We start from the raw sequence: 25,093 nt of genomic DNA on the forward strand, positions 1-25,093 counted from the left end.
TGAACAAATTTTTGTTCTTTATTGCTATGATTTAATGACAAAAAAGGAATGTTGCTCTTTTTTTAGGATAAAAAAAAACCCTTTTAAAAGCAGAGACTTGATTTGATGGCATTAAAAACCCTTTTAAAAACAGAGACTTGATTTTAGGACTATAAGAATAGCGCTTTAAACTCTATTTATTAGTGACTATTAAATTAACAATACAAAAACATTAATTGAAATAAAAAACTTAGAGCATTTGATTGTTAACTTGGGTAAAGCATGCTATATGTGAATATAACACCCAATACCAAAACATTCCTGTGTTATTCTGTGTCGATAGGTCTCAATAACTCGATTAGTTAGATATTTCAAAACGTCCGACATAACGAGAGTTTTTCTTAATTTAGACATTCATTTGAACAATATAGGTGAGGTGGTATATATATATATATATATATATATATATATATATATATATATATATATATATATATATATATATATATATATATACATATATATATACATATATATATATATATATATATATATATATATATATATATATATATATATATATATATATATATATTTATATATATATATAAAAATTTATTATTGCTCTGTTCTTTTAGAACATTGAGCACTCTGTTTGTAGAATACACTAGCATAGTTTATATATATATATATATATATGCAAATGTATATATATATATATATATATATATATATATATATAAATATATATATACCACTTTTTTAAAACAAAAGTGGTATATATATATATTTATATATATATATATATACCACTTTTCTTAAACAAAAGTGGTATATATATATATATATATATATATATATATATATATATATATATATATATCATATATATATATATATATATATATATATATATATATATATATATATATATATATATATATATATATATATATATATATATATATATATATATATATATATACCACCTCAGTGACCGAGTAAACGTGATTCTACAATCTTTTTTTGAGCCAAAAAACTGTTAATGTATTACATAAACTTTGAAAAACTGTTAATGCATTATATGATTTAAAATGTTGTTAACAATGATATTAAATATTATTTCTACTGTGAGCCATAAAAACCGCCATAATACAACTATATATTACATAATTATAAAAAATACCTAATAAAATATTTAATAAAAGTATTTTTTCAAGTGCAGGACAATTTCTGAAGTAGATCAGCAGAGTTTAAGACTTAACTTTGAAAAAACTATAAAAACCAGGGGTAAGGAGTCGTAAAAAAAAAAGTACTGACTCCAACTCAAATTGTCGAAATTTTTAGAATACGACTCCAACTCCAACTTCAAAGCAAAACTTTTGAAAAGTTCCTTGAATTCTCTAAAAATTTTAAATAAAAATTAAAATAATAACATGATAATTAAAAAACTTTTTTTTTTTGTCAAATTTATGAAAAGTTTTTTGAAGGTCTAATATGAATATAAGGTACATGTGTACATGCACGCGCAATACCGAGAAGTTTTACTATTGGAGATAAAGTTGCAATTTTGTTTAGCGACTCCGACTCCACTAAAAATGTCGCGACACCGCGACTCCGACTCCACAGCCCTGATAAAACCCTAATAATTTAAAAACGAATAAAACACTCATTTTTTTTAATTTTAGCTCTAATTTTTTCACTTGTGTTAAACTAGAGACTAGAGATATTAAAAAACACATAAAGAGAAGAGAGAGTTGATTAAAAACAGCCTGTTTTCGCTGCTGTGAAAAGAATTAGGCATCTCCTAAAATTAAAGTTTAAAATTAAATTAAAGTTTTAATTAAAGTATACAGATGTTAAGTTAGTTAAGTTATGTAATAAATCATAAACTTGTTTAATATATAGTTTTAAATTGGAATGATGTCAAGAAAAAGACGCAATGCTGAAATATGTTATGCTTTTCAACTATATTGTTTTAAAACACACAAACTGTAGATTCACTTAACAAAAACGTTTGCTGAAGCTTCTTTCTCTACTTACAAGAAGTTATTAAAGAAACATTGCAACAAAAATTTTTAAAAATTATTAACTAAGAATTTATTGAGATAAAAATCTTTAAGATGAAGTTAATCACTTAGTTACACCATAAGAATACATATTCTTAAAGGGATTCCCAGTTTTACTTCCAATAAACCAAATGTAGTCTATTTGCATATTTTTGCTACACATATGAGAATAATAAATTTCTCAGAAATATTTGTGCTGGTATCTGATACAAGTTTAGTATCTTAGTTAATTACGTCAAATGGTTTTTGTAAGTTAAAGAATGCATCTTATAATTAGAGTTTTTTTCTTTAGTTTTTAAAGAGTTCAAAGATATTGTTTTTAAACTAACAGCATGCAAAGTGCAGAGCTAAAGGCTACATGGAAAGTGAATATAGCTGTCTTGCATAACTTCCTATATGTGAAACTATTTACTGTTTACTAGGGTTCTATGCTAAAAAAACTGCAAATACTATTAGTAGTTCCTTCAACCAAATTTTCAAAGTAAGCGAAAAAGAAGACATAAAAATAAGTCAAACATTGATATTTGCTGCTCCCGCATTTTTATCATGATGTTAATCAAGATGTTTAAGTTAAAATATAAAGTCATCATTGATCCTTTGTCAACGTTAAAATATATAATGTCAAATATATCCATCAAGGTATTAGAGTTAAAGTATAAAAGTAATGATGTCATTATTTTTGCTGCATTTTTTTTTTTTTTTTTTTTATTTGACTTTATTAATTTATGGCTTTTCTAGTTAATACTATGTAGGGGTGAGGTGTATGAAGGTGGCTTAAAATCAAAATATAATCATTTTGTGATCATTTATGTGTTCCATGAATAAATTTACTAAGATTATCACAGCTATACCAAATGCCAAATAATAGCGATTATTTTAGTCTTGTTTGGTCTGCTAATTGAGTCCATTATATGACTTAAAAATTTTAGTTTATTTTGAAAGATACCTTTTCCACTTTATCTACCTTGTGTTACGGCGCTCTGTTATCAATATTTTATAGTTTTAATACATTTGTTGACATATAAAGGGGAGACAATAGTGACCATGTTTATGTTGTGTTATAAGTCTTAAAATAATACTATTTATCCATGTTTTACATGATATTTATAAATCTGCTTCATCTGAAAGTATAAAAAATTTTGCACATTTCTTCAATTCATCAACTGGTTGGTTGCGACATCATTTTAGATGAAATAGAGCAGAAGCAAGGGTATTTTTTTTTGGTCATAAGAGCAATTATGTCAACAGAGAATCTGTTTGAAGGTTGGTAATACCTAAACTTTTTTCCCAAATAAATATGCCCAAATAGTTTATTTTTGTATATAGGATCTTAAAAACTTCTTAAGAGTTTTTTTTTTCTTAACTTTTGAATTTAAAATTTGAAGTAAGTTTTAAGCAGTTTGTCTAACGTATATATACTCACTGGTGTTTGACGGTGCTACAATATGTAAGTACCAAGTTTATAGATTTTAATTTAATAAAAACTTCAGTATATACTACTATTTAATAATAGTTCAAGAATAAATAATGTTAATAGGGAAATTGATGGCAGAACCGCATACACTGCGCGACGTAATGATAAAACGCCCCAAAAATATTTATGAAACTCTACTATACATTTATATTTAAAAATTAATTTTTATGGTATATGAGAGCAAAAGGATCACAAGACTAAACAACATTTAAAAAAATTTATTTTAAAACTAACTCGCATTTTATTAAAAAAAAAAATTGTTTTTTTAGTGCCACAAAATTATGACACTTTTGGAAAAAAGTCATACAAACTGTCATTTATATAAAAAGACGTCTCAATTTTAACCAATCACTAAGGGTACTTTTACCATTTTTTTGAATCACTTCAATCATTCTAGAAGGTAAAGAATCATACAACTTTTTTATGTACGAAATGTCAATTGCATCCAATGCAGATGCGATGGATGATTTCAAGTTTGCTAGTTTACTAAAATTTTTACCACCTTCAAACACTGCATGTGACAGCTGTGCCAAAGCATTCTCAATAATGTTCAAGTCTGGAGATCTAGCTGGCCAATTCAATGTTTTAATTTTACTGCTGGTGAAATATTTCTTTACAATCTTAGCTGTATGAACGCTAGCATTATCTTGCTGAAAAACAAAATTTTCACCACCTATTACAAATGCTTCACGTCTTAAAAATTCTTGAACAATAAAAGATAATCCTTAGCCTTCATTTTTCCGTCATTAAAATTAATTTTTAATTATCATGATACCCAATCGCACGCCAAATCATTACACCACCACCACCCATTTGACGTCGTTGCTGTGTTACTGGTTCTTTACGCTAATCGTAAAAATAATAGTTCTATCTATCCAGCCCATCAAAAAATAATCGTTTTTTGCCATAAAATACTATTTGTTGCCACTCTTCTTTCCATGTTACGCGATTCTTTGCAAAAGTTATTCGATTGTTTATGTGATTTATTGTCAAAAGCGGTTTTTGCGGAAGTTTTTGCGCGAAAGGTAAAAAGCATTATGAATAACTCGCTGAACTGAAAGGTAAACTAGCAATCACACCTGCTTCTGCAGCAATTTGATTTACAGTTAATGAAGAATTTGAAGCTTGTCTCAACAACCTTTGCCTATCACGGTAACCTAATGTTGATGGACGTCCGGGACTTTTTTTTTATTCTATACATATGAGGACTATTAACGTAGTTAAGAGTCCTCATATGTATAGAATAAAAAAAAAGTCACATTTCGGCTGCGTCCAATAGCTCTAGCCATGTAACTAACGGAGTGAACCATTTTTGATGTCAGAGAGAACTTTTTTCTCATCTGGACTCAACGGTGCAGCACGAACCATTATTAATTAATTTGTTATTTTATACTTAATAAAAAAATACCTAAATTAAATTTTTGACAGTTCACAAAAAATTACAGTTAAATAATCGTCTGTGGTGTTTACATCAAATAAATATTCTTAATTGCCTACAACTGCGGTTTGCAAATTAAAGTTTTTTGTAAAATTGTCTTATAATTTTGTCGCACTGAAAAAACGGTTGTTTTTTTTTAAATACGAGTTACGTTAAAAACAAGTTTGTTAAAATGTTGCTTAGTGTTGTAAATCCTTTGCTGTCATGTTCAATAAAAATTAGTTTTTTAATTTAAATGTATAGTAGAGTTTTATAAATCTTTTTGGGGTGTCTTATCATTACGTCGCGCAGTGTATGAAGGCACAACCGTTTTTTAACATTTCTTTATGAAAAATGATATCTAATAATACCACAAGCATACGTTTCGTCGGTAAAAAGTTTATCTCATTTTTCATAAGTCAAAAAGGTAACCTGCTGTCCAAATGTTTCTATTCTGGGTTAAGCAATATTTGATTTCAGTATTAAACATTTGTGTCATCAGCATTATTTCATCAAGTGAAAAGATTTTTGTTATCAAAATAACCTAATGAGCTAAACAATTTTTGTTATTATAAAACAATTTAGGGATTTTTTTACTCTGTTTTACGTTTTAAAACGTTTTGATATATAAAAACAACAACAGGCTAATAAACTAAATAAAATGATTAATGTTTTATTTAGAATTTACAGAATACTATACTATAAAATTTGTAGGTTTCAACTATCTTTTAATATTAATTACTTTCTTTTAGTCCGAAATACAAAAATTAATAATAATAAAAAAAATTAAAAAATTAAAAACTATGTACAAACCATTATGTACTTATAGGCCAACTTAATCCGCAAACGGATTTAAAATATTACAATTATAACACAGCTCAACAAAAAAAAAATTTTTTCTGGTTCCGAGCAAACAATTCGTTTTTTGTATAGCATTTCTCATTTTGATTTCAAATATGCAACTCTTTTTTTACCATCAGGTCAAGTTGCAAAGATATTTAGGTTCAAATCTTAAATATTTAGGGTAAAGTCCCTAATATTGTCGAAAAAAAAGTTATTCAAAAGTATGTCAACCTGGGTCTCAAAAGAAGCGTATTTTCATAGAGATTTTAAAAATGTTATTCATTTGTAATAAAAGTAAGTATTTTGTGTATTTTTGGTGAATAACATTCTGTTGACTTTTTTTTAAGAGTCTTTAGCATTTTTTCACATAATTTTTTTGTCAATAAATTTTAAGGAAAAATATTTATGTTTTCTAAAATCTCTATGAAAATACGCTTCTTTTGAGACCCAGGTTGACATACTTTTGAATAACTTTTTTTTCGACAATATTAGGGACTTTACCCTAAATACTTAAGATTTGAACCTAAATATCTTTACAACTTGACCTGATGGTAAAAAAAGAGTTACATATTTGAAATCAAAATGAGAAATGCTATACAAAAAACAAATTGTTTGCTCGGCACCAAAAAAAATTTTTTTTTTTGTTGACCTGTGTAATCGGATTAAAGTACATGATTGAGAATAGGTTGCAAAATTTATTTTATAAAACTTTTTAACGTAAGTTATATTTTGCAGGAGAAAATTGAACAAGTTAGTTAGTTTCTCGCTATTAAAAGTAGTAATCTAATACATTTAAAAATAAATTCTGTAGTTTAAACTATACTTTAGGCATCTGCAGCAGGTATTTAATTAGTTGCTAATGTACTCCGGTTTAGCAAAAATATTCTCAAAATTTTATACTTTTATTAAATCATAATAAGTAGGGTACAATATAAAGCACTTTTAAATTTTAACTTCAAAGCATGCCTTATAACTTGAATGAAAGAGTTCTGAAAAGATTTGAGTTTGTTTTTCTGAAAAAACACAACACATTGTTTTACCAAATCAAACCAAAAGTAGCGTAATCATTTTTTACTTGTTTTTTGTTTTTAACATTTTCTGTGTTTTCTGAAAACAAGCCAAGTTTAATAGAACCATATCCCAGCAGGCACACAACGTTGAATTAACGTTGCATACACGTTGAAACTTGAACTTAACGTTAATACAACCTTGTATGCCTGCTGGGATAATGATTTTTTTTTCTTTTTTAACATATTTAAGGATTTCCAGCCAACATTGACATACAGGTTCCGTACGGGGCTCATACGGGTTGTTAACTGAGTCCCGTATGGGAAGACAAACGGTATCCCGCCAGATCTTAACCGCGGTTTTTATATGGGGGTCCATATTGGTATGCCCGCAGGGTATCGCGTTTGGGTCCCAGTCAAATGCCGTACTTTAAAACCGTAAGGGATCCATTTGGGTTTGCAACTGGGATCCATATGGGAAACCAATCAGGAACCCGCCTGATCTTGGCTGTAATTTTCCTCTGGGGCCATATGGGTATGCCCGCCAGGTATCCTGTAAAGGTCCCACGAGGTTTACCCATTGCAAATCTTGAAAAACAACGTTTAAATGTTTAACATTTACAAAAAAAGCAAATTTATATATAACTTGATTAGTTTATTTTTTTAAATAAACTAAAATTACAGTCGAAATTAAGCAAACTTTTAAACGATTCTTTAATCGTGTATCGAATGTGTTCATGGTTATCTCGTGGCAGATAACGTGGCACACTAAAAAACTGCGTCCGCCCCTGGTAGTTAAAAGTATTTAAAAGCTCTATTTGTATATTATATGCTTTTGCAAGTAATAAAAACCTAATCTAGCTAAAAACTATACAAATTATAAGAAAATATATACATATTTTGTTTCATTGATTTTAGAAAACGATAGATACTGCAAACCTCTATTAAACTTGTTGTTTAATGGATCATTATTCGGGTAACTAATTTATACAACATTAAAATAAATTTTCTATAGTATTCAATTCATTTAAATAATTTAATACTTTATCTTTTTATTTTGTTTTAAGTGTTGTTTTATTTTACCTTATTTTTTCAGAAGTATGCTTAATCTTACACTTCAAATAAGCTACATGTATGAGTCTAACCACTTGGCTGTAAACGTTACATGGCAATATTTCTTACCTATGTTACTAAAACTTGAGAGTGAATCATCATCTGACAGTTATATAAAAGTTGATTTAGGCAATCTTAAATATATGGTACATTTCTTTTAGCAATAATATGTGTCTTTAGATGCTTGAATTATGGCAGGGTGTATGCCGTGTATGTAAAATTATGGCAGGGTGTATGCCGTTTGTAATAATGCCGTTACGATCTCTGTAAAAATGACTTGATTGATTTTTAAAAGAACAATCATAAACAAAAAAAATCTTTTAAAATAAATTTAATAAGTAAAATAATTTAATTACGCTTGCTATTAAAATTATAAACTTTAATTATATAGAATTAATTAGTGATAATAACTGCAAATAATTTAATTAAAGTTATGTTACTGGAGGATAAAATTTAATCTTAAAATTTAAACGCGGATTTTAAAATCCCATTTAACTACTAACAAAACAATATTTATTGACATTAAACTCAAAATCTAAAAATGAGTTAATGTGGTTTTCATTTGTCAAAACCAAAAATAGGATAAAGTCCAGAAAAAATAAGGAATAATATTGTAACAAAACTTATAAATCATTTAACAACACTCTTATTTTATATATTCAGTCTTTCCTAAGAACAATTATTTCCAGAAAATACTAAATTGCAAAAGTTCTTTTCACTCATTATTTAAGATATTAAATAACGAGTGCGAACAATATATATTCATACTTCTAGAATCTCTAAAATACTAGAACGAATAATAAATAATTTTTGGTTATTCTCTTTTGTAAAAGCACGTAATATTCTTGTAACAAGCTCTTTAGGTTCAATATAGATCTGATCTATCAAAATAGATAGAGCTGATCATGGTATTCTAAATTAGATATTTTTTATAGATTTTAGCAAGGTTTTTGACGCAGTTGATGATTGTATTTTATTATAAGAGTAAGTAAAAATGAAATTAAAGATACAAACAAATCTTGCTTTAAAACTACTTATGTAATAGAACACAGCATGTTTCTTATGATTGCGGTAAAACGAACATAAAGATAATTAATTGTAAAGTTTTATAAAGATCCATATAGGTTTTGTTTTTGAATTGTATCAACAATTTTAACAAAACTTTTGATTTTAGAATAAATTTTATTTGCTGGCAACACTAATTTGTTTCAAAAGTCTCTAAAACTTCTAAAAGTTTTTAAATGAGAACACTTAATGAAGTTTCTTGGTGACCATCTCGGTGGAAAAGTCATATGAAAAATAACCATTATTAAAATTTTATATTGATTACATTTTTAAATTTAATGTTAAAAATAATCAGCATTGAAATTTCTAAAAACATTGCCAGACATTATAAGTCAAAACCTTACATAAAAAGAGATATATTTATTTTTGGTTATTTTAAATACGCTATCATCGTTTGGTGCATCACAGTTAAATAAATCTAAAGAAACATTTAAACGAAAAGAAAAAATTCAATCTGTCAAAAACCGAACGTACGCCGTAGACATACACAACCAATATTAACTAATTTAAATGATTTGAATGATTACCAAATAAATTTTTATCATTCTTTAGTTTTATGTAAAAAAGTAACGAAACAGCAACAAATAATTATAAAACGTTGTTTAATGTGTATTTATATTTTAAATAACAGTTATATTTAAGCTAAAACTCACTTTAAAGCAACTTTTTTATCAATACCAAAGGTCCTCACCATTTGCATATATGAACAGTTGTCAATATTTTAATAACGACAAACTTACAAATTAAACAAAGTTTTTTTTTATCTGTAAATTTATTCAATAAATAATTTTTAGCGCCCACTGTATAAAAGTTTTTATAACGAATTGCCATCAACGTAGACTGAATCTTACAAAAAATACCAAACAGGTTATCTACGACAAAACTCAACTATTAGTAGTGAAGAAATATAAGTACATTGGTACAGCTGAAAGGTCTGTTGGATCTCGGAGAAAGCCTAAAACATTAAAAAAAGAAGATCTGTGGATGGTAATATGGACCAGCATTTGTACCACAAAATCTTAGTTTATCAACTTGGACCAAATATAGAAGAACTTTTCCCTAATAATGACTACATCTTTCAACAAGATAACAATGCCAAACATACAGCACGGTTGAATAAAAGACATCTGGAATCGAAATTGATACCAGTTATGTTTTGGCCAGCACACTCTCCTGAATTAAATCCTATAGAAAACCTTTGTTCTATATTAAATAGAAAACTGCAAGATCGTCGGGCAACATATGAAAATGAACTGTTCCAAATTCTTCTTGCTGGTTGGAATGCTTTACAAAATGACTTATTAAAAAGACTTGTAGATAATATGAATAAAAATTGTCCTGAATTACTTTTATTATATGAGTTTAAGACATTTTTTAATAGTTTTTTTTATCAAAAAATTTAGTGTGGCTTTTTTTTTGCACCCCGCTGTATATCTTACACCTCAGCACAGAAGTCACAGATGTACCCGGCAGCATGTGAATCCTTACTTAAGCATGACTCGGGTTTTTTATGTAATCTGTGTTTTACCTTAGGGCTCAATGTAAAACGCGGAGTACATAATCCACTTTTCAACCGAAACGTACTAATTAAATAGTTTTATGCATGGTGGTACTCATTAAACAGGTTTATGCATAATGTATAAACGTACTCATTAAACAGGTTTATGCATGCTGCTTCTTGACTCTGCTTCTTTTACGGTTTTTCAGTTTTTTTTGTCTTCCGTTTCCTTTAAATAACGCTTGTTATTAAAAGGAAACGCAAGACAAAGAAAGTTCCAAATAAGAAAATACTTACAGCTTGAAAGTAATTTCTTATCTGGCACTTTCTTTGCAGTTTTTACCTATTTCATCTTTTCTTTTGTTATTTTGTTTCTGTTAATCTCGTCTTTCTCTGGTGTATCTGTCACTACTTTTGTTATTATTACATATTGCTACACAAGTTTACTAAATTCGCAAACAACTTTGTCAATATATTAATATTTGTAATCTTATAGATTATACAACTCTACACGACATCTGTTGTTGTAAACCGATGCAAATTTTCTATTAATACTTCCAAACTTTTATCATTTTTTGCTTGTAGTTTTTTAATTTTTATTATTATTATTTTTTTTTTCATAGTTTGTTTAAATCAACCATGATGGTAGTTACAAAGCGACGATATGTAGCTATCGAACAAATACAGACTTGTAATAAAAATAATAAAACAGACAATTATAAAAATAACTTATTGCAAAATTATATATTATTCCAACGGAAAATAAATTTTTTACGAATAAAGTTTTTATTGTTTATTGGAAAAAAAAGAGAAAAAAAGGTAAAAAAAAAAATAAATAGGAGAGAGATAAATTTTGAGAAAAAGCTAAAATTTTGGAAAAAAAGATTCATGATAAAGAATGATAAGTGCCCTTTATTTTTACAGTTGTAGTGCTTTGGAATTTCTACATTCAAAATTTTGAAAGTTGTGCAGTTTTTCTGTTTGAAAAGGTCTTTTAATATACAGTTTCATATTTTAATGTATATTTAAAACTTTAAATCTCTAAAAAATAACTCCCACTTTAGAATTTAATTCTATTTCTTTGTTTTTTCATTTTAGATTCTACACGAGTTAAGTAGAAATGGAGCAAATCATTCAATTGTTACAAAACTTCTCAATACTAGCTGCTCACCTGGTATATACATCATTGAAATTCCAATGAAGTTATCTTTTCAAAACTCAAATGGAAATTCTTGGTCGTTATATCAAACAGTAAAAAAAAATATATCTGAAAACTGTAAAGGATTTATTTCATCTCAAAAAGATATACAAAGTAATCATCAAACAGGTGTGTTGTCAAATTTATCTGTTATATAACCTATTTAATTCAATTAAGTGAAAACTGTTTGAAAATTATTGTATACTTTTCAATTATAAAAATTAAATCTAGAACAATACAAATTTTTTTAAATCTTATTACTAGAAATAGCGATCCCGGAAGTTTTTTTTAATCACAGGACTCTGGGGTCAAATACGATCACTCGCGAGATTAATTTCGGAAATATAAGTTAAAACTTCCAATCAGCTGAACCTCTTTTAATTTTAAAATCTAAATACGTCATGCTTATTTTATATTTAATTTTAAATATTTTAATATATATAGTTTGAAAAAAATTACATAAAACAATTTCTTTTATGAATGCAAAGTTTTGAAACATCTATAAACAACAATAACTATTACTAAATAAAAAGTAGCTTCAAAAGCAATAGTTTTATAGTTAAATTTGAAATTTTAGTTATAACATTAAATATTAAAAAAAAATTATTGTCAAAATACTTTTTTTTTAATTTATAGTTTAAATTTATAACTTGAAGAATGCGTATAACGGATTTAATACAGCACTATATAAATAAATAAACTTGGTATGGAGTATGAGTTCTAAGAGTTAAAACTTGGACTGTATCATGTAGACATTATTTTATACAGCTCTAAAATAAATAAGATTAAAAAAAAGTTATACTATGCCAGATTTAATTACGAATTACGTAATGAAATAAGATGAGATAACATTCAACAAATCAAATTAAATTACTTGATTTTGAGTGTTTAACTTGATTAAACTTCAATGCTACTGTATATTGCATAATTATAATTGGTTAACTAAAATAGTTATTAAGTTTCAAGTATATTTAAAATTCTAAATAAACATAAAAAAATGAAAAAATCTTTTTGTTATTTCTTTCTTTAAAATTAAAGTGAATGATTTAATAAAAATTGAATTATCATTTGTAATTATTGTACTCATTGATTTTTATTTCAATATTTATCTACACCCTTTTGCATTTAAGAGCCATTATGTGAGAAATATAAACTGAGTCTTGAAGTGATGTCTTCAAAATGCCTTCTTTTTTGAATATTTTGTTGAAAGTAATTAAGTTAGGCCGCTGTTAAATTTCTTTTTGAAAACTCTTGTTAATTGGGGAAATATTGGGTCCCGTAATTCGGCCCTTTTTGTAAAAATGTTTGTGCATGGAATGCAATTGATACTTTAAAGAGCAATATTAGCAACATAAATGTTAAAGAGGCATTTCTTTTTTATATTATTTTTCTGCTACTCCGGGTAGATTTACACACAAAAAATAAAAAAATTCATCACGGTTCTTAACCTGCCAAGAATGGGTCTGCCAAAAATGTATATAAAGTTGTTTAATTTCCTTATACATGATTCTTCCAATATTTAAAAAAAAGTCTATGTACTAAAGCGAAAAAAGTACTACAGAAATCCTAGAAGTAGTCTTATCTTGACACATTTTGAACTTACAAAATACCCTAGCAACGGTATAGATATGCTTAGCAATAACTACTATACATCGTTAATAATTAGTACTCTAATTAAGATTAACATAAAAGATACTTTTACAACGAAACTCTACAAGAGTGTTCGATAAAAATTATTTTCGAAGCTTTTTTAATGTAACAAAGTAGTTAACAATAGGTTTAAGTAACACGATGGCAAAAGTGTAATATCCAAAGTAAGGAAGAACTATATTTTTAAAATGACTACAATTTTGGTAAAATATGTGTGACTGTAATGATTTCAACACGACTAATTGCAAAATAATGATTGCTACAAAAGCAACTCCAAGCAATCATTGGTAATAATAATCTTTAGACAATTATTAATAAGTGCTTTTAAGCAACTTGATGAGGAAACTGGATTTTGGCTGAAAGATTTTTTTTTAGAAAAACTTTTTTAGCTAAATTCCATGAATGACAAAAAAATAACTCTACATGTTGATTTATTCTTTTTTAATGAAAATAGTGAAATGAGAAAAAAAAAATCTTTTTTACTGCTGCATATAGACGTGAGCAACCTTTGTTGATATACTCTGTCTTGCTGATGTTGTTTTGTCAAAAGTTAAAAATGATTTTTCTTATTTAAAAAAATTTCATACAAAGTCAGACTATGCACCATCTTATCATGGAAACATCTACTTAAAAGCTCTTTATAAAAATTGAAAAGCAAAACAATGCTTTCTGATTGGTAGATTACAATGAGCCTTCACGTGGAAGAATTGTGTCATCAGGAGTTTTGTTGATGCAAGAGACATTTAATTGACTGCAAAAGATCTTTATGAGACTTTTTATAATGGTAAAGGAATTTAAAATACTGATGTTGCTGTAGTCATAATAGACTCTAAAGCCTCTATTTATCAGGACACAATCTGATATCCAACATAAGCAGCTATCATTCTTTTTAGTTTTTCCCTGATTATATGTTAATTTGTAAATAAATTTGAATAGGTGAAAGTAAAAAATGGCACTATACAAATGTAATATTCAATATTTTAGTTGAAACTGTTATGCCCTTTAGTTCAACTTGCAAAAGTTGTACTGCACAAACTAATTTCAAAAAACTTCGTGTTGATAGAAATATTTTTGATAGAAACACAATTTAGTTGCGTTGAATCATTTTTTGATAATAAATCATGAGAAGAACACATGCTATCAGAAGATCACAATTTTAAATCTGTGCAGAAATCTTTGGTAAAAAGAGCAAGACTATCTTATATCAACAAAATAAAAATCTTGAACCTAAGTTCAAGAAAGTGAACCCAGAGCATGTTTGCCTGCAGCTCAGGACAAAGTTAAAGCCAATAAATATATGATTACTCAACAAGTTCAATCATTATTTTCTAGACAAGTAAATTAACTAAGAAATTTACTAATAAACAAAGTGTATATATAAAATATATGAAACGTGACTTCTTTTCTAAGGACTTAAGATAAATATTTTGCAATTTTTTTCTGGCTTCGAGTATATTTTTTTAGGTGGAGTAAACAAAAAAGAGCAAGATTACTGTTTACAATTTCTTGTGAAGAGTTTGTTCTAACTGGAGATAAAATTGATGCACTTGATGATACGAGATATAAAACTCAAAATAACAATATAAGCAACGATATTCAACTGATAGCATAGAAGAAAAAAAAAATTTATATATATATATATATATAATATTTATTTTTTTAATAATAAATATATATATATATATATATATATACATATAGATATATATATATATATATATATATATATATATATATATATATATATATATATATATATATATTTATATATATATATATATATTTATATATATATATATATAATTTTATTATCATTATATATTTGTTTTTTAAATATTGTGACGAAATGCTTATTTAAAATGTAATAAAAAGAACAAAACAATAAAAAAAATAAAAAATAAAAAAATATATATATTAATTTGTTGTAAAAAAAAAAGGATATTTAAATATCTATATATATATATATATATATATATATATATCTATATATATCTCTATATATTTAAATTTTCTGTTGCAGCTAACTTTTATGCTGTTTTTGCAAGTCAATAGCTTTCATAACAAACGTTTAAGTTTATAGGCTTCAGCGAAAGTCGTTAGAAAGTTTAGAACTGATTTTTACTGTTATTAACTCTTGCAGGCGATTGGTGGTTTAGTTAAAAAGTAGGATATACCTCTATATATTTTCCATTTTTAAATTTTTTTTGTTTTGAATGTTTAATTTAATCTCAAATTTTCTTTCTTAACATTCAAGGAGAAGAAATGAAATAAGGTCTAATTTTTTTTTGTTGTCATTACCCAGTCGGAACACTTCCGTCAAAAATTACGCATAGCTTCTATTGCGTATTTAAAATCCTCTAAAATAAAAAAATAAAAACACAATGTTCAAGAATAGAGTTTTAACTTCGTAAAATTAGCATTAACATTTTTCCAAATACCAACCTGGAAATTATTGTTTTAATGATTTTATCATTACAGAAACCTAGTATAAAATTAAATTGAGTTTCCTTTGAAACTTCAAAAAATACGTGTTAAACTTGATTAAAACTAGTAGAGAAATAAAACTCATTTTGGTTTACACCTTTTTTTAGGTTTTAGTTCTCAGAATAAAAATAAATCTTCCGGCTGAGTAGTTTTCTGATATTTTTGCTTGCACGGTTTTGTTTTAGTAGATTTCAAACAACCACTTTTTAAGTTGCAAACAATATTTAACGTTATTTAATTTAATAGAGAGCATAGAAAATAGTTAAAAACAATAAATTGATGAACAAAAGATTTTAAAAAACTGTAAAGTGTATATATCTGTATAACATGAGAAGGAAAAAGATTTCCTGTCAGAATTCAGAAAATAATCAAACATTGTTAATAATTGTGTCTCAAATATACAAAAAATCATTAACAATATTCTCTTATTTTCGAAATTTTTTTTTTTTTTAATCTAGTACAATTCAATCATCCTACAATTTAAATCTATTACACTTTAATCATCAGTATAGAATTCGCCGATAAATTCAGCAGAATGCGAACCGATACTTAAGAATGCCGTCCAAAAAATACAAAGTATACAACTCAGTGTTCTGCCAAATTTGGCATACCAAATATTTTTTTGGCAGCAAATGTGTGTTGCACTGGGCTCTCTATTATTGACTAATGCATGCTTTTTACCGCTTTTAGGTTTTTTGTTTCTGCATTTTATTGTTATACCCTTGTCCTCTATATTTTTGCCGTTCTTTGGTGTAACTTTGATGCGTTTTGCTTCTCAGGCATTTTTGTCTATATTGCAATAAATAATTGCAATTTTTTTTTTTTATGTTAATATTATCATAATCAGAAATCAATTCACTAATTTCTTTGCTGTTAGGTAGAAAATATCCTAGGTTCAACTTTGTAAAAAATAGCCTATTCTTTCATTTGGTAAACAAAAACTAAATAGTAAATCAAAATCAAATCAACAAAAGGTAGCAGAGCTGGTTTCATAAGCTATAAACAAGAAACATAAATAGTAAGTAACAGATTACTTGCAGGTTTCAGACTTTTTCTTTAAAAGAAACAATTAATTAAAGTATCAACAACCAGTGTGAAATTACTATCAAAAAAAATCATTCTAGTTTGCTGACAGGGTATATTTTCAGAACACAAGCTAGATGCCAAAAATTCAGGGCTTAATAAGTTGTGATGGGACATTATCATCTTAATCATACAAGGGTTCAAAAAAATTATTTAAAACAATCATTTTAGCCAGACTGCAAAATTTCCAAACAATTAGAAAGAGAAGATTATTAAATTTGTTTTTATATAGTGTCTTATTTTTCAAGTATTCTAGTTAAAAAAAACTAAATTATCATTTGAAGCAAAAAATAGTGCAGCTAAAGCAAACCATACTTTTATTTCTGTTAATTTATAAGTTTTTTTTCAGTATGTTAAATTTTAAATGCTAATATATAATCTTTTCAAATCTTTCCACATTGAACTTTTTTGCTGATTGTTGTAAAATATATTTATAAGTGTTGAATAAATTTATGCCAATGGAAAAAGAGCTAAAGACTTGCTAGCAAATAAAGCGCGTCACTTTATAACGATTTTTGAGTAAATTTTTATTTTCTTACATTATTGTTTCATTTTGTATTTTTAGTTTAAAAAAAACAATTTTTAGTATTGGGTCAATATTTTTGATAATAATTAAATTTGTAACATGGCGATTTATTACCACATGTCGCTATAGTTCTAGCAGCATTTTAGCTATCGATATTATTAAGATACATTGTTTGATATTATTAAGATGCATTGCAGCTAGTTACAATATAATAACAAATCTGTAGCTACTGGATGGCTATACATACTTATGTTTTGTAGCTGGAGATTACGATATAATGATGACTAAAGATTGTGGTGTCTATACTCACCACAGCTTTTTAGCTTGCGCAATCATTATTAATTGCTATTATTGCGCAATTATCATTATTATTTAATAATATCAAAAATAGCAATATTTTTGCTATTATTAAATAATTCCAGCGAACCGTAACATAACAACAAATCATAAACAAATTTTGACATTAAATAATAGTGACGTCTCTTTAATATTTTAAATTTGCATAGGTCTAAAAGCAATAGTTTATTTAACATTGCTCTAAAGCCACCTTTTTAAACGGTTTAAATTTGTTTTTAGTCAATCAATATATTCTTAAAGGCCCCAAAGGCTCAAAATCTTACAAGCTAATATATAAAAACAAACTAGTTATATAAAATCGACTAAATGCAAAATGTGGAAAAATAAGTATGACTTAAAAAAGTAAAAAAAAAAGTGTGCGTGTATATTCAGGTGCTCTAAGAAGTCTTTATTGTCTTATCACAAAGCACCGCGGAACATCATTTAACTACACTTTTTCAAGTAATTGAGTAATTAAACTAATTGAGAATTAAAAGTTACTAAACAACTTAAGATATAATTTAAAAGATGAAAGTTGTAATTGAGAAACGTAAGATGTAATTTAGAACACGAAAGTTGTAAATAAGGAATCGTAAGATGTAATTAATAACATAGTAGTTGTAATTAAGTAAAGCTTATAATATAGAATCTCAGAACAAGGTTCTTTGTAAATTATTGCCTTGATTTATCTTGTAAATTAAGGTTGGATCCTAATTTGACCGAGGTGGAAAGGTTGGCTTTCAATAAATAATAACACAGTTAGTTTCAGATTACTGGAATCTTCAAAAAACCAAGGAAAATGGTTCGACTTGACGAATGTTTGACCAAAGCAGTTTTCCGCTGAGTCAAACTTTGGCTAATATGAGATATTAGTTTCAGTTAAATCAATTGTTCTTTATACAATGCTTTAGCATTAACATTAATATGAAACATTATTCTAATAAAAGTGTGACACACGTTTCAATGAACGAAGTTATTTATTGTATTCTTGCTTCACTCAGAACAACATTCAAAAAAGGAACACAACGACATCCTTATTATTTGGTAATAAAATTGCATTTAAAAGCTAGCGGTCGTTAATTAGGAAATTTCTTAAACTATAAATTAATTTATTTTTTAACGATATTTTATTATAGTTTTATTTTCACTCTGATAAGGATCTATTGTATTGAGATCTAAATACAATGGAAAAAAAAAATTAGGCTACTGTTATTAATGTTTTATATCAAACGATTTCTTTTTAAAAAAGTCAGTAATTTTAATTTTTTTTTTCCCATGCAAGTTATTCGAATAAATTTGCTGAAAAAAGAACGAAAAAAATGGTTCATCTTAACAAAATTTGAGTTATCCAAGATTCCACTAAACCGGAGAACTTTTATAGTAATCAATTAGAGGGTTTCAAGGGACCAGATGAAACTATTCGAGATAACAAAAGTTCACGTTAACAGGTATTTGATTTACGGGGAACTAATTGTGTGCTATTAATAAAATAAATAAACTATTTTAAAAAAAAACATCAAAATTTAAATAATGTCATTAAAAATAATTCCATTTATAAGTCAAACACCAACTTAGGCGTTTCCATATTTGAAATTAGAGCATAATGCGTGGACGAATCTTGTACAACACGTGCACAATGACCTCCTATTATTGTACTTTTTGCCACAGTAACAATTCTTTCCAAATTTTGCTTTCTTTTTCCACAATCCCAGCACCAAATACGGGTGGAATGAAAATTGCATTTTTAAAGTTACTTTTAATAACCAGGTTGTTTCCACCGGGTTTAACATTAGACTGTTGGACCCTAAACGTAATAACTGACCTGGTAAGTTTTCAAACACCTTTTCTAAATTAGTTTTACATGGAGCATGTTACATGTTACAACAACAAAACTCTCTAAACGATTACCAGATGTAACCCACGGATGAAACATACCCAACATCCACTAGTTACAAGAATCTGCATTAAATGATCTTCTGTGAGTTTCTATCATGACGACATCTGTTGTTGCAATCAAATATATAGCTGCAATGAAATGTATAGCTGCAACCAAATGTATGTTTTCACCTTTTGAAGGAGGTATTTCCATCATTTTTCTTCTTCTCTGTTTGGCACTTCCTTGCGTTTTTCTACAAAAAAGCCTAAAATTTGTTTCATCCAATCAAACTGTCTAAGGAGCATTCAGTTTTCCTGGTTGTTGTTGTTTTTTTTATTTAAATTATAATTGTTGTTACGACTTTTAACAAATTGACTGTCGACTAAATCAACAAATATATTTTCTAAATATGATTAAAATCGGCTAATACATTTTTGAAATTGACTAAAAGTCGATTTACTCGAAATAGGGAACAAAAAATTTTTTCGAAATAATTACAATAAAAGTAATAAAGTAATTTATATTAACTTTCTATTTTTTAACATCACATCATTAAAATATAATGTAGCAAAACAAGATGATTTAGGGGCGCACCAATAACGAGACCCTAATGACTCCCAGACCTTAACGATTTAGGAACCGCTTTAAATACTTGATGAATATTAAAAAGTCTATAGATATTTACAATGTTATTGTATAGATGACATTTAGATTTTGGAGCTTCACAATTTAATTTTGCCTCAGAACCCCGAGCCAGCTTGGAGCTGCCCAGTATGAAAGTATTTATGAAAATAAAAAGCATAGAGTAAAAAAGCAAAGGGTAAAAATATAAAAAAGTATATATAAACTGAAAGTTTAATTAGGTTTAAATATTGCTAACATGTTTGCAATACTTATAATAGTATTGTTATTAAATGAACAAACAAAAGTTAAAAATTGAAAAAATTAAATTGAATAAAAAGATATTAGAATTTTAAGATTATTACTCGATTAAATCGAATTTTAATCGATTAGTAGAAAATCCATAGTTGATTAAACCGAATATTCAATTTGTCAAAGTCAACTAGTTTCAGTTTTTGACTAATCGGCTTTTTTTTATTATATTTGCAATTCAAAAAATGCGTCTACCATTTGTAAAGACTCTTTATATTTTTTTAATTGGATTAAAGGTGCTTTTGTGTTTAAGAAACTATAGTTATTATTAGACTACTAAACAATTTCGATAAAAATTGAGAAACCTTTATGAGTCAAGGAAAATCTAAAAAAAATGACTTTAAAATGAATGATAATGATGGATTCTTACTTTTTATGCAACTAAAACAATTTAAATCTTGTTTAAACAAGATTTAAACTAAAACAATTGAAATCTTGTTTAAGCAAGATTTAAACTAAAACAATTTAAATCTTGTTTAAACAAGATTTAAACTAAAACAATTTAAATCTTGTTTAAACAAGATTTAAACTAAAACAATTTAAATCTTGTTTAAACAAGATTTAAAATTGTTTCAGTTGCATTAAAAGAAATTTTTTTGCCTACTTTTTAAAACGTTTTAAAAAGTAAACAAAAAATTTCTTTGTATTATTCACCCATTCACGACGTTTAGGATTTTTTTTGGTTTTTCAAACTTCTGATCTTTTTTTTGTCTCCTGACATAAAACAATTCATAAAAAGCAGAAGGGCGTTTAACTAGTAAGTTACCACCGCTGTTCTTACAGATGTCGTATAAAAGTCGTATAAGACCAAAGCAGGCTTTAAAAATTGGATACCTTTTTTATGAAGCAATCGATAAACTACTGCGCCTCGGCTGGTTAAGTTTTTTAAACTTATTCAACATTGAGGCATCGAGCCTTTTTTTTTTTTTATTTTGCCTAAAATAGATTTTTTACTATTATATGTACCTCTTTAAAATATATTAATTTTTGTTAACAATTTTAGGTGTAAACACAATTATGTTTATTTGTTTATTCAATTATTTTTATGATTGTAGTATTAAAAGTAAATTAAAAAATTATTGCTTTGTTTTTAAATACATTCCGTTCCGAAATACTGTTCCGATTTGCATTCAACTCAAAGAATTATTGAAAAATAAATTATGTTGTTATTTTTTACAAAAAAAAATTTTTTTTTTGAACATTTTGAATATTTAATACTCCATTAGTACTAAACGTTCAAAAAAAAAAATTATGTAAAAAATAAAAAAATAACAACTATTTATTTTTCAATAATTCTTTATGTTTAATGCAAATCGGAACAGTTTTTTGGAGGGAGTATAATGTAATTTTTTTTTTTTTAAAGTTTTTTTTATAAATTTATATAACAAAATTTATTTATAATAAAAATTTATTTATAATAAAATATTTATTTATAATAAAATCTATAAACGTAAAATATATAAACTATGCACTTTTATTACATTAGAATATTATGGACGTGGTATATATTGGGATCATGCAAGTTCTCAATTATATCTTTGTATAAACCAAAATGTTCCGAGGTATTGTATGTAACTTTTTCTGATTAATAAAACTTAATATTTTGATTTTATAAATAGTTTAATTAAGGTAGTCCTATTATAAAAAAAGTGAGAATAGACTATATTTTATTATAGTTTACTTGCAAATTAGAAAAAACTATTTTAAATCAATTTTATCAAAAGTAGTAATCAAAAATTAAAATTACTTAAATATTATTAATTTTTGATTCTAAACCCTGTTAAATCATTTACACTCCATTGCAATCTGCTGCACTGCAGTCTCCAGATGGTCAACCTTAACAGAGGCGATTCTAGGAATAAAATTAAGGTGGAGGAGGGGAGCAGGGAGGGGTACCAACTGCATTTAAAAAAATATATAAGGTCTTCAAAACTTAAAAAAAATTAGTCAGTATATTCCTTAAAAAACTGAACACAACTTGAATTTCGTCTTTTCTTAGAAGGTTCAAACCTCCCCTTCCCCCATTTTGATCCCAATACACACCTTCCCCGCCCCCCGCCCCACCCCTCTCTGCGCTCCTCCTCTCCTCTAATACAGTTCATTGACGTAAGTTATTTAAATGAATATTTAAAAACTCTTAGTTTTTTAAATTTTCATGAATTTGAAAGATTTTTTTTATGAAACGTGCAAATAGACTATTAAGTTTAATGTTGTCTAGGAGTACATCAAAAGTGTGGGAACAGATACTCTGATTTTTTAAATTAAAATTTAAATACAAAGGTTTAGCACAGTTCATGTACTTATCTATTGGTGTATCAAAGTAAATGCATATTTGCTTTTATACATAAATAAATACACAAAATTTATACAGATAGGCATGTATTTAACATATATTAATGCTCGTAACAAAGTGTGCATTAAAATCAAATGCAAAGTACATTTTATGTCATAATAAAACTCACATAATATAAACAACATTTTTTAATAGTTATAGGAAAAATCATATAGATATGATATAGTATATACAGGCGGGGATGTAACATTTTTTGATGTTTGAGATACCTAGCTTCCAGACATCAAGCAAACTCTAAAAATTTATATGTTTAAACTTATATCAAATAAGGATGGTTTGCAAAAAGTTGCAATGATTGGAGCCTGGGAACAAAAAAGCCCTAAAATTTTAGCTACATCTGCCCCAAACGTGAGAGCAACAAGTAGACAAAATATCTTTTATATCACTCTTAACTAAATCTATATTCATCAATAAATTTTAAAATTCACACAATAATCTTTTAGCGTTCAAAAACTGACCATAAAAAATTTGAACCCAACTCAATTTGAGGGGGTTGCAAATTTTATAAGGCCATAATTGTTGAACGCTAAGAAATTATTGTGTGAATTTTAAAATTTATCGATGAATATAAACTTGGTTGAGAAGAGTAAAAAAAATCTTTTATCAAGTTGTTGCTCTCACGTTTTGGGCAGGTGTAGCTAAAATTTTAGGACTTTTTTGTTCCCAGGCCCCAGCCATTGCAATTTTTTGCAAGCCATCCTTATTTGGTTTAAGTACAAACATATGAACTTTTAGAGTTTACTCCATGTCTGGAAGTTATGTATCTCAAACATCAAAAAATGCTGAAACCGCGCCTGATATATTAAAGCGTACTTATCATAAAAGTAAACCTATTTGTTTACGCTAATGATATATTATATAACTAGATGTCTAACTTCGATCCGAAAAGTGAAGTCGCTTTTAACCCTTTTTACAAATGGCGGATTAAATTTGTAAACAAATATTTTTTAACTTTTCTTTTCTTAAATGATGTAAATATATTTTAAATTTAAATACTATTTACGTAAAAGTGTTAAGCAGAAGTTATATTACTTTTAAAATAATATATTATGATTCCTTAATTTATTTACGATTAAAAAGGGATTAAAGTTTTGAATAGAAAAGTAAAACGACAGACGCTTTTGAAGCATTTTTATGAATTAAAATACTTTTTAATAAACATAGGCTCATAAAAAAACTTTTGCAAGTGTTTTATAATTATTAAAATTTGTTTTCGAATTATCTTTAATTTATTGGGAACTTTTGACTAGCATTTTTAACTTTTATTACACACTTCGACTTTTACAAATTTTACAAACTTCCTTTTTACAAATGGCAGGCTATTGTCATAAACAAAAAAAAGGCGCCTTTATTTTTGTCCAACAAAATCCCGCAAGTTAAATGTCTACTTATATAATATATCATTGGTTTACGCTAGTTTTGATTGGATACCATTTTTTATTTTTCTTAATATTATAGAAAACTAGCAGAAAGCAACCCGTAATACGGGTTATGGTCGGTCTGTTACATAATTTATAGAGGCTGTCTTCCACAATTTAAAGTTGCGATACCTTAACTAATACCCTTTTAGAAAAACGCCTTCAAATTAAAAAAATTAAACCATCTGTAAAATTAACATAAAAAGTATGAGGAGGTAAAATAATTTACCAATTATTTAACATTATTTGAGTAATTTACAACTAACGTGTTCAAATGGTTAATGGTCAAATTATTGTAAGGCAGAACCATTTTCCTCGACATTCCTAAGTTCATCACACAATATGCTTTTAGTTACTTACACAAAATAATAACACTTCATCGTGCGTTAAATTGATGAAAAACTAAAGCTAAATTCTTGTTATATTTTTTATAAGATGAACTTTATTTATTATTAAGATTAATACGAAGTGAACTTATATTAAATAGGAGTTAATTTTTTGGTATCCCCTTGATTCATTTTTGTTTAAAAAAGAAAATTGTCTTTAAAACGTTAAATGCACACAACTAAATAAATTTATTAAAAATAACTAAGATTATTATAAATAACTTAGCAATTGAGTACAAATACGTTTCAAACATAAAAATTTTTATTTACAATCAAACATGTGTATTTTAATCTAAAAAAATATGTAAACTTTGATCTTTTATATTGCATTAATGCGCCATAAGACAAACCTAAAATAAAAACTGTAACAGATAAGTAGACATAA

The 25,093-nt window shown here is 26.5% G+C and overlaps 1 protein-coding gene across 1 annotated transcript in view; it reads left to right on the top strand.

Annotated features, from left to right (window-relative positions):
- Positions 1–25,093, top strand: part of LOC136091662 (uncharacterized) — a 71,882-nt gene that overhangs the window by 36,378 nt on the left and 10,411 nt on the right. Inside the window, exons 4-7 of the mRNA XM_065819370.1 lie at positions 7,708–7,765; positions 7,886–8,048; positions 11,564–11,792; positions 22,038–22,113. Of these exons, the coding sequence (XP_065675442.1) occupies positions 7,708–7,765; positions 7,886–8,048; positions 11,564–11,792; positions 22,038–22,113 (526 nt within the window). The remainder of the gene's footprint in view (positions 1–7,707; positions 7,766–7,885; positions 8,049–11,563; positions 11,793–22,037; positions 22,114–25,093) is intronic.

This window comes from Hydra vulgaris, chromosome 15 (genome assembly GCF_038396675.1).
Source record: "Hydra vulgaris chromosome 15, alternate assembly HydraT2T_AEP".
In the NCBI taxonomy this organism is placed as follows: Eukaryota; Metazoa; Cnidaria; class Hydrozoa; order Anthoathecata; family Hydridae; genus Hydra; species Hydra vulgaris.